The sequence below is a fragment of the Phaseolus vulgaris genome, chromosome 7, assembly GCF_000499845.2.
Source record: "Phaseolus vulgaris cultivar G19833 chromosome 7, P. vulgaris v2.0, whole genome shotgun sequence".
NCBI classification, from domain to species: domain Eukaryota; kingdom Viridiplantae; phylum Streptophyta; class Magnoliopsida; order Fabales; family Fabaceae; genus Phaseolus; species Phaseolus vulgaris.
In genome coordinates, this window is record NC_023753.2 from 38,341,090 (window position 1) to 38,353,199 (window position 12,110).

The 12,110-nt window shown below is 29.4% G+C and overlaps 1 protein-coding gene across 1 annotated transcript; it reads left to right on the forward strand.

Annotated features, from left to right (window-relative positions):
* Nucleotides 1-10,419: 10,419 nt before the first annotated feature.
* LOC137830662 (zinc finger protein 8-like) lies at nucleotides 10,420-11,873 on the forward strand. Its single transcript, XM_068638125.1, has one exon. The coding sequence runs from the start codon at nucleotides 10,757-10,759 to the stop codon at nucleotides 11,576-11,578; it is 822 nt and encodes a 273-aa protein (XP_068494226.1). The 5' UTR covers nucleotides 10,420-10,756; the 3' UTR covers nucleotides 11,579-11,873.
* The last annotated feature ends 237 nt before the right edge of the window (nucleotides 11,874-12,110 follow it).

Genomic DNA, 12,110 nt, shown 5'->3' on the forward strand with positions numbered 1-12,110 from the left:
CCTAAGTGTGGATGGTAGCCAGAAAATAGAGAATTAAGGTATGTATATATATATATATACCTAGCCAACGACGAATAAAACACCAAAAATCTGACCCAGACCAACATGCTTATTCTCTGAAACAGAACTATACTCACGTATACATCTAGGGTTTGCTTTATTCTTATTTTCTTTAATGTTTTCTTCTATAATTATAAAAAAAATTATTTCATTTTCACCTTATTTTTCATTATCAAGCTGTCTTATTTGTTAGTTTAATGTATACTTTAGCACATATATATGTATATATATTTATATTTTTTATCAACAAAATAATAAATAATTAAATGTGGGATATTTTAGGAATGTTCCAACAATTAAATGAACAATTAAATCAATCAGGTTAAGTATAAACAATTAAATGAACAAATACGAACAACAAAAACACACATCTTATAATTGTTTTAAAGATAAATTTTACTCCCATCAGTACTACCCAACTAAATAAAGATGTAGTAATGACCAACAGACGTAAAAAGTCAAGATTATAAGATCCAAGAGCGTAGACGTCATGCTATTACTACAAGAAAATTATGAAATAGAAATCAATTTTTAGAAAAAAATAATAATTAGTTACTATAGTGACTAAATTAGAGACTATTTTAGAAATTAAAAAAATTGGTTTCTAAATTAGTTTATATTATTATTAAATAGTTTTTAAATTGATATCTAATTAGCAACTAAGGTTTTTTTTACCAAACTTAGAATCTAAATAATTGGTAGTTAAAACATTGGTAGCTAATTAGATATCAATTTAAAAACTATTTAACAATAATAGAAACTAATTTAGAAACCAAATTCTTTTAGTTTTTAAAATAGTCTCTAATTTAGTGAAGTTGCATAGTAGCATAAAAGCTAGAAAAAAAATTGGACAATTCATAATGGCAAGAAGCAGTTTTTTAGGCATCCATCAGAAGTTGAGTTTCTCCTTTCATACTCCAACATAAGCATCCCTCGGCCAAGAAATCCTACACCAATAAACCATTGTAACTTGTACACATAAAATTATTTTTTATTTAATAATTTTGTTGTAGAGTATATAATAATATATAAAATATTTTATTTTAATAAAATTATTTGTTAGCTTAAATGTCATACTTTAGCATATATAAACCTACAATATATGTATATATTAACCATTAAACCTTCGTTATCTTTAAATCCTTGATTTTTTTTTCTATTAGCGTTAGTAAAAGACAGTTTTTGGAAGTAATTTTATATTAATAATTATAAAAAAAAAATATATTATTTTCACTGTCTGTTTAAATTGTGAACAGGTTAATTTTATTATTGAAATAAAATTATAAAAAAAAAGCTAATAAAACAGTGTAACATTAATATATACGAATTTTGTTAGTGGTTATTGGGAAAAATAGAGAGAAAAAATATGCGAAAAGTGGATAGGTTTTTGGTTTTGTTGTGGATTATTCTGTGTTCTGACTCTGACCCTTGTCTGAAGGGTACGTAGTGTGAATAAGTGCCAAATTTGGACATATACATGCTCACAAGTCACATGTCTTCCAGTAATTATTCCTAATAAGGACATCATCTATTTATGACACTTGGCTTATACTTGGGTTCTATTCCCTTGTGCTAAACCTAGCTAAAAATCATCAAATTTTAATATTTTATTCTTCTTATAGTTTTTAGTTTTTGAGTAGTTGTGTTGGGAGTGTTCTATTGTTAAGTTGTATTTGTTTTTTTTTTATATATGTTGAATTATTATTGAAGTGGTTTATGGTTTATATGTATATATTATTTATTATTGATGAAAAAAATATTTTATCCAAGGAGATTGTGATTTCAAACACACTCCAAATTTAAATTATTTTAAATTTTAAACTTTTCTGTTAATGGCAGGTTCGTGTTCCAGAGGCTTCTGATGTCAGATTTACACATTGTAATCGATAATGTGTATAAATAAATAGATACACGTTGATGTGTGACATTTTTCACCATACATACTTGTTTCTGGAAGAAGTTGCCTAAAAGGATTATCACAAAAGTATTAGTTATGGATTTTGGAAGTATTTTTCGTCCCCACACGAAATTTTTGTGAATTTTTTTTAGTAAAATAGAATATTTTTATTGGTTAATTATTTAAATAAATAAATTTTTAAAATAGACCAGTCGTGTCAGTGTAAAATGATTTCAAGTATCATAATGTAGTGTAATTAATTTTTAATTAATATTGAGGTTGTATTATTTTATTAGAAAAATAATAATTTTTTTATCAATAAGAAACAAATAAATTAAACAAATTCACTTAAGAAGTGATTCAACCTTCATATATAGCAATAAAGTCAAAAATATATTTTCTTATACACAAACAAAAACTCAAAAGAAATCGCTTACTACCTATCCTGACACTACCAACTAAATTTAACAAAAGATCAATGACCAACTCTGTCGCCCTAATAGTAACTTTAAATTGAATGCATATATATCAGGGGTTCTAGACAACAGTCAGAGAACGAGAAACTCACTGATAGTACCTATGAGGAAATACAAAACCAAACCTTAACTTGTGCAAGTGAAAAAACTTCAGAATAATCAACTACTATTCATTTAAATAAACAATTATTCATGTGTTTCTAGATCTCGCTAACCAACCTGATCATTTAAGAAATGAATAAATGAAACATTTAAGAATAACAACCCTAAACCCTAAATCCTAAGTGACATAACTTACTAATTTTAATAAATTTTTTTATATAATTAATTTATAAAATTATTATTTTTCATTGCGTTAGCATTAGTGATAAAAATGATTGTCATGGAAAAATGTTATTATTTTGTTATAAAATATTATATTTTTTCAACTCATATTAAGGACGGTACCATATGAACATAAAACAAAAAATTATCAGTGTGAAGATAGGCTGTAGACGATTTTTTTTAGATTTTGTTTGAGTATTGGACAAGTTACTTTTTAGTATATTTTGTTGGATATAAAGGTTGAATCACTTCTTAAATATATTTTTTTAGTTTATTTATTTTTTATTGATAAAAAAATTTCAGTGTCATAAAATATTTTATATTTTATATTGAAGTTGGCTTTTTGAGGTTTATTGTGAGTAAACTACTTTTGCTTATAATTGTAGGAGTCACAACTTTGACCATAGGAATATAAATGGAGATGAGAAATTTGATTGATTATTTTGTATGCAATTTTAGTAGTAGAATAAATTGATTTTAATTCTTAAAAAGTATTAACTGTCCACCACACTGAAAGCATTATAATTATTGATAGAATGCTATGTTGACTATTATTGGCAGATTTGAATTTACTAATTATATCTAAACACGTCTACACATGATTATCGATGAAATTCGTCTTAATTAGATTATTTATCATTATTTTAGTGCATAAGTATTCCTTCTTATGCTAGTTTTAGGTAAACAAACCATAAAAGAAGATTTAGTCACGTTGGCAACTTTTGAGAGAAGAAAATATATATATGAAAGGTAGTGAAAGACACGTGTCCATCTTCCAAATTGCTACCAGTATTCTGTTTTCTAATGGAGATCATCCAATTTAACATACAATAAGACAAGTTTAGTGTAATTTTTTTATCAGAAAAAAAATTAATAAAATTAAAAGAAACACTTTAAGGATCTTTGCACCACATGAACAAATTTCACTCATGTATTAGGTTTAACACACGCGGAAACAACACACAAATCACGAATCAACTGTAGAAAAATAAATACCACAAGATTTTAACGTGGTTCGTTCGTCAACTGCAATCTACATCCACACTGGCAACTATGTTGCACACCAATTACAAGTACAATAATCTTTTTAAATAGAAATTATAAAAGAGACACAATGATTAAGCTCACCCACTAAACATAGTGCCTAGTCAGCCCAACCCAATTGGTCATGCCTTCATATCCAACATGATCTTCTCACCACATGAACAAATTCCACAAAACAATAGTTCATGTATTCTGAAACATAGTGCGAAATTTATTGATAAGGATCTTAGCCCATGGGTAGATAGGTTGGTAAAATATTAATGAAGTTGATTAAGATTTTTGAAAGTGTAGATTGAGGAGAAGAGTGAGTTTGTGTGGTGTGAGATAAAGAGGTGTTTGTTAGTAAGTAAATAAAAAGAATGGTGGAAAAAAAAGTATATAATTTAAGTAAAGTAGTGTCGTTTTCTAAGATTCATGAAACGTCGCTGATGATGTTGGCATATGAAGAGGCAAAGCAAAGAGGCAACTGGTGATGTTCACATCTGGTAAATTTTCTACTTTATTAGGACATGAAAGTGGCGCAATTGCATTGAAACCCCATGTGTTAACTATGGTCCCCTCTCTTAAAGCCTCTCATGAATGTGACCTTATTGCCAAAGCCCTTTGCATGAGATGATGAGTGACTGACCTTATTCTTGTTCGGATTAAGGGAGGGGATGTGATGTGAGCTTCCAAGGGCTTCTTGCTAAGGACTTATCAAAACCTCCACTTTCTAAAATGTTTCTTCAAATAAAACAAAACAATCAACTTCTCTTTTTTTTTATTTATTACATTCATTATATATCGACTATATTTTTTTAGATGGGGTTAAACTTTTATTCATAATCTGTTGGAAAACCTTATTTCCTTCAAGAATTTAAGTTTTTTTTTCTCATAAGTGAACAATAAAATAAAATGAAACATTTTAGGAGTATTTCAATAGAATTTAGTAATATCCTATTTATTTTAACAATGAATAATAAATAAAATAAGAAAACTGTTAAAAAGTGGACTTTAAGCCTAACTCAACTCCATAAAATCAACTCAATGGAGTGAGGTTTGCACTCACTTATATACAATGAAAGGCTCTAATATCTAGTCGATGTGGGATCTCCAACAAAAACTTCAAGTTTTTTTTTATCAGCAAAAAATAAATAAAATAAAATTAGACACTTAAGGAGTGTCTCAACCCTTATACAAAACTCCAAAACCAAGTTTTCTAACACCCTACCAACTAAGGATCCAACAAACATTGCACTACAGATCAACATAAAATCTCAGTACAAGATATAGAAACCCAACAAATACAGTTACTTCAACCCCCCAAAGAGGTCACACCCTCAATTAAAGACATACATCCAACAACTAAACAAAGTTTTACTTCAAAATACTTGAGGGGTACTTCAACCATTTTACATAGATATATAGTCTAAAATATCTCTTTCCTCAAAACAGTTAAACAAAAATATGAAGAGAGAACCTAATTAAATACTATAAGATAATCGGACAATACTAAGAAATGTGATCAAAACTTTAAACTTAAGACATACACAACAATATATCCCTTCATCCTATTGAAAATTTTTGTAAACTCTTTTGTTTCTCCCTGTTGCTTCAAAAAAACCTCCAATAGACTCTGTCCAATTCAATGTGCTCATCAAAGATTTAACATATTAACTAATTATACCTAATTTTTTTAGTTTTAGTTTTTGAAATGCATCACTTTTAATGTGTTAAATAGTTTACATAGTTACTTTTAAATGGTTTACGAATTGCTTAAAGAAAAATGAAATAATGAACAGTAAAAAGTTTAGAAGCCCAAAACCCTAAAGAAAAGTGGGTAGTTAGATAGATTGATTAGATGTTGAGTATCGCAAGTAGAGCATGAAGTATATGGTAGAAAAAAGGGTTATGATGATGATGATAATGAAGAGAGACAAGAGTGAGAAAATGAATATTATGCAGAGAAAGAAAGTGTGGATGGTGACATGTCTTGGATGGGCAAGAAAGGGTTAGAATTATGCAAGAGTGAGAGAAAGTTGTAAATGGCAAAGGGAGTCAAAGATTGATGAATAAAGAGTGGTCTGTTTTATGCACAAAAGAAAGGGAAAAAAAAGTGATGAAAAATCATTAAATTACCATTTCAGATAAATTCTGTGAAAAACTCACTGACAAATGAATGGAACCTCTCTTTGGTCCTGATGAGAAGAAGAGAGGTCACCCTCTCTCTCTTTTTGAAAATGGGTGAATTAGGAGTAAGTTTTAAGCAAACAAAAGTTAAAAGTGAGATGATGGGCACTGCAGTTATTGAAAGAATTGAAACAAAAACAGGTTGACATCTTTAGCTCTTCTCTTTTTGTATATGACACAAAATATATTTATGGAACAATTTCAGGCTAGACAAAAGTTGAATACGACTAATCATTCAACCCCTATCTCTCTCTCTTTATGTAATGGAACAATTTCAAGTACAGAAAAGTTGTATTTATGTATGTATGTAGATTAATAGATAGTGTAAGGATTTGTAAGGGTTCTTGGCACTATAATTTTTTGCAGATTTACTGTCTAATCTACAATGAAAAGAGTCTATGAAGCCTAAGTGTACATAATAAGCTTATGCCGTTTTGCAATATTTCTGATTTTTTTTATTAACGAAAAAATATATAATAAATATGACTCACTTCAGTGTTGGTTCAACCATCTTACAAAGCAAAAGAGACTCTGAAGCGTTCCTTAATGTTTCTGGTTTATAAGATAGATGGTGAAGATTCTGGTACTTGTATAAGAGTTGATACACCCCTAAAATATCACTTTTTAATTTAATTTATTATTTACTTATAAAAAAAAGTCTATTACATAAGAATAAACTGAATTTTGATTCCTAAGACGAATAATATATGAGTACGTCCAATAATTTCACATTATATAGGAGTCGAAATCAAAAATATTTTAAATACACATTCTTTCTTTAACTTTCTGAGACGTTTTATTGAAGATAAAACCGTTACATACTGAACTCCAAAAATAATACAAAAATAATACTTACAAATATTTATTCATATAAATTGTATTAATTAATTAACTAACTGATCTTATAATCACTACCCCTCTTAAATTCCCCCTTCCCTTAGATTTATTCGTTTCTAATTACTAATTTTTAGTTGAAAATAATTTTTTTCTATTAATTTTAACAGTTTGCGTAGAGTTTGATTAAAGTCGTATGCACAATGTATTTTGTTTAAAGTATAATGCTTCGTGAATATAGAAGTTGAGATTTGGGAATTAAAGACATGTCTTTTTGTACGTATATATATCTTTTTGTACGTATATCAGAAACAATGACATAATCTTTTCACCTTTGAAAGTGCTCCTGTAAAAAACACTTTGAGAGTGCTAAATTGCTTGTCATTACCGTAGTGTTTCTTTTTCGTCTTAGCACAGAGGCTTAATTATATATTAAGATCTTACTGCTCTTTATTAGATTGATTTGCATTGATTAATTTTTTAAATCTGTTTTTGTTTAAATCAAACATGAAATGAAAAAATATTTCTTTACTTATTCATTGTTATATTTGAAAACAATAATTAATCCAGAAACTAACACATCAATATTAAATTGTAATGTTGGAGTTATTATTTGATAAAAAGATAGAATAAGATTATTTAAAAAAATGGAGAAAAAGTTGTGGGTAAAACTCAAAGTATAGTAGTAAGTTAGTTGATTGAGCATTGAGCATGATGATGGAGGACCACGTGTGCAGAATCCTGCAATAGATGTAAAATAAGGCAACAAGGAAATAAAGAAGCGATACCAACTAGTACTATCATACATGGTCCTAGAAAGAGAGATCAACTTTACCAAAGAACTAGCCTCATTTCTTAGTCCTTCTAAAGTTAGAATTCATGATCCAACTCAATCCATGGTATCTCATGAATACACGTACATCAAATAACAAAACCTTGAGGAGGAATTGACGTGTGCAAACACAGACCAACTACTGCTAAATCTCTCTATTCTCTCGGTTTTACATAGTGTTATGATACCTTCACAATAATGTGAGTCTCTTTAGGGGAGTTCATGAAGTTCTGGAAGTGTAAGGTTGTACCTTCTGCATAAGTTACGGCTTGGAGGGTGTTGGAAAATAAGTTAGCTATTAAGGCTAATTTGGAAAAACGTGGGATCACGTTAGTAAGTTTTGTGTGTAGTCTTTGCGGAGTGGATGAGGAGTCTTGCACTCATCTGTTCTTTGAGTGTAGATTTGCGTGGCTAGTCTGGAACCATTGTTATGCATAGTTGGGTTCTTAAAGTGTGTTTCATAATGATCCTAAATTTCTTTAATTAAAAAATTATTTTAAAAACTAACGATAAATTAGAGTCGACTTAACCAATGTTATTTAGAGTTGGTTTTTAAAAGTAAACTTTTTTTTTATCGGCAATAATAATTAAAAAAATAAATGTTAACCACTTCAAAGGTGATTCAATCATTATACTTTAAAATAGACCCTAATAATTTAACATTAATGATTTTAAAGTCACATACACGTCTGACAAATGTAACTCTATCGATTAATTTGCTTGTTAGCATTTTTTTTTATTCACACCAAATATAAGTTTTCTTGTACCATGTATTGATTATATATATATATATATATATATATATATATATATATTTCTTTTTATTGAATATTATTTATGATAAAAAAATTAATTTTATAATTATTGTTTCAAAAATCTCTCATTTATTTTCTTTTCTTGTTTTTATGTTTCCATTATTCCTATGGTTGTGTATAGGATCATTCTAGATGTTTTCTAATATTTAGGGTTTTTTTGTCAAAAAATGGATTGCTACACCATATATTCGTCAATCAAGTTAGAGCTAGTGAGAAAAATACTTAGGTGTACGATGTAAAAAAAATGTTAGAGCCCGAATGATTATGAATACAATTTAGCATAGTAGTTGAAGCATGTACTCGAGATGAAACTACCTATAAGGATTCTAAAGTAGACAAAAGGAAAATCTTTTTGTTTTTTTTTTATGTAAGGAAGTTTTGAGAAATATCTCTCAATCATTTGAATGTCTTAAGTACTTGGACTATTTATATTTTTTTTTCAAGCAAACAAGTTTTTCTTTTCTTTGCAAATATCTCTCAAATCATTTGAATGTAACTCCAACCACTCTTAAAAAAATCATTGTATGTAAGCTAAACATTGTTTGTTAAAAAAAAATTGTGTATATTAATTTGAAGAAATTAGTTAAAAAATAATCGTGTTGTAAGTTAGGAATGATTTTTTTATTGTTATTGGAACTTGAATTGTCATTTAAGAATTAACATATCTTTAATTAAGATACACACTGTAAAAATATTCAATGTTTTTTTTTCTTACCGTTATTTGTTTTTGTCTACTTGATTTAGTTGTTGAGTTGTATTATTTTTCAAAAACAAGTTAAAATTGATATTGTTTGTTGCATATTAGACTAAGATTTTTTTATTCTTATAAAATTATATATATGATCACTTCCTTTGAAAGAAAATCTTTAAAATATAACAGTCTCAGAAAATCTCAAAATACGTTCACTTTGACAATTCATAATGATAATATATATTATATAATTAAAAATAATAAAAATTCAAAATCTTAATTATTTGAGTTGTTAAATAATTGTACAGAGTATCAAACTATCAACATGCTCATAAATACGAGATATTTACCATTTAGGTCATTTTTTAAAATTTTACTCATTTTAATAATTATCTTGTAAAATTGTACATCTTTAATAAAAAAATTACTTTCACATGTAAATCACATCCACTTATTAAAGTCATCACACCTACTTGTCAAGTCGTAAACTCTAGCCTAAATACTCATAACATTGCAAAACCATTTTGACATTGTTATCACATTGGATGAAATTTAAGTAGATTTCCATTAGAAATTTTGCATTTAGTCTGTAATAAAAAAAATTCAGACAATTATTATGATGTCATTATATGAAATAAATAATACCAATTATTATGATAAAGAAAAATGAGAGACCAAGAGAAAAATATAAAATATTTTAAAGAATAACTTAAAAAGAAAAACATGATGATCTTTTGACGAAATACAAATATTTTTTTCAGAAACTAAATACAAAATCTTTAAATATTTCAATGAGCAAAAGTTAAGAATTTTTTTTATTAGACATTAAATGTAAAATTTCTAAATGTTCTAGAGACCCAAAATGTAATTCAACCATAAAAGTTATAAAAAATTATTAAACAAAAATTAATTTTAAACACTAAAAATAATTAGTTGTTATATTAAATAAATTAGATACTATTTTAAAGACTAACAAAAACTTTTGATTTCTAATTTTTTTTTTTAAATAATTTCTAAATTTTTGGTTTCTAAAATTTTAGTAAATGATTTCTAAATTAGTATCTAATTAGTTGGTAAGATTAACTATCAATTATTAAAATTTTAAATTTAGTAAAAAATTTGATAACTAATTAAATATTAATTTAAAAATTATTTTAATTAATTTAAAATTTAATAATTTTTTTAATCTTTAAAATAGATCTAATAGTATCTAATTTAGTTAATTTTATTTTTCATTTTTAAAATTACTTTTTATTTAATGATTTTACTGTCTAATAGGAAATATAATATTATTTTATGGAGTGTTTGAAATTGTTTAGTATAGGAAGTGTGGTTGGTTATAAAAGAAAAGAAAAGAAAACAAAAGAAAAATGTGTAGATGAAGTTAAAATGAAGTGAAAGGGAGTGAAGATGGTACTTTGAGAAGGCGAAGCCACTCTGAGACTTTGTGGCCTTGTCAGGCTTCACTCTGAGATGGATCAGACCCAATTGTCCACAGATTAGTCCCCACTCTCCCTCTGTTTATAGGACCCACCCTACAAACCTCTTCTTCTTCTTCTTCTTCTTCTTCACTCTCTTCCCTTCTCACTCTCTCAACCCTCCTTCCACTTTCTTATGGACAAGACAACCACCTCAACAACAACCACCTCCTCTCACAGACAACTCCACGACTTCATGAACGTGGACTCCTTCTCCCAACTCCCCTTCATCCGCCCTGCTCCTCTAGCCAAGGACAAGTCACCCATTCGTCTCTTCGGCATAGACTTCGCCGGCGGAAACAACACTCTTCTTTCACCCGACCATTCTGACTCCGCAGAAACAACCAACACCAACAACAACATCAACTCATTCGAACTCGATGCTAACAAGGACGATACCACCACCACCACCGTCACTGTCACCGACACCAACGGCGAGAGCAGTCGCCGGTTCGAGTGCCACTACTGCTGCCGCAACTTCCCCACCTCCCAAGCCCTCGGCGGCCACCAAAACGCGCACAAGCGCGAACGCCAACACGCCAAACGCGCGCATCTCCAGTCAACGATGGTGCACGGAAGCACGTTCTCCGACGCGCACCACGTCTACAACCTCATGAACTACCGCTTCGGTTCCGCTCCAACGCCGCCAATGCCGTATCCGACGTGGAACAACGCCGCCGCCGCCGCCAACACGAGGTTCTACGGAACGACGCCGTTTTCCCACAGCCACCAGCCGCACCAGCAGCAGCCTATCAACGGAAACCCCTTGGCCCTGTGGCGAATTCCGAGCAATAACCCTAGTTTCAGCCACGAACGATCGGCGTTGTTCGCGTCGGAGGAAATAAGTCACGTGAGAGGGTCGCAGGTGGTGGGAGGGTCGGGGTCCCAAAACCGGTACGTGTATGACTCGAAACGCGGAAGTGTGCAGGAGCATGTGAGTTTGGATCTTCATCTGTAATAACATGTTTCCATAGTTTTCGTACATAGTATTATCGTGAGCCAGTAATAACCTATGATGGAAATACGAGAATCCAGGGATTTGGCAGCGACTCTTTCTAGAGCGACTTTGGGGACACAATCCATAAAATATCACAATTTTCTACCCCTCACGAGGGAGATAAATTGTTTCCATTTCTCATTCTTTCTTTCTTTCTTCCTTTTTTTCACATTAACAGTTCAATTTTAAATCATATATATGTGGTTTAATTATCACAAATGAAACCTTAATTTATGTTCTAATCATGATTATCTCATCTCCTCTTTCCACTGTTTTGCTTTTTCTCTTCAAACCGGAAAACAATTGCTTCTGTTTTTTTTTTGTATGAGTTGTTACACGTTTGAAGTGACTAGAATTAACAAAACATGTGTTTTGTTTTGTGTTTTGCGTTTTGTTAATCTTGATAAAAAGATGGAGGTTTGGTTCGTTACCATGTGGTGATTTATGGTCACAATGGAGTGTGTCTGTGATAGTTTCTTTTATTATATACATA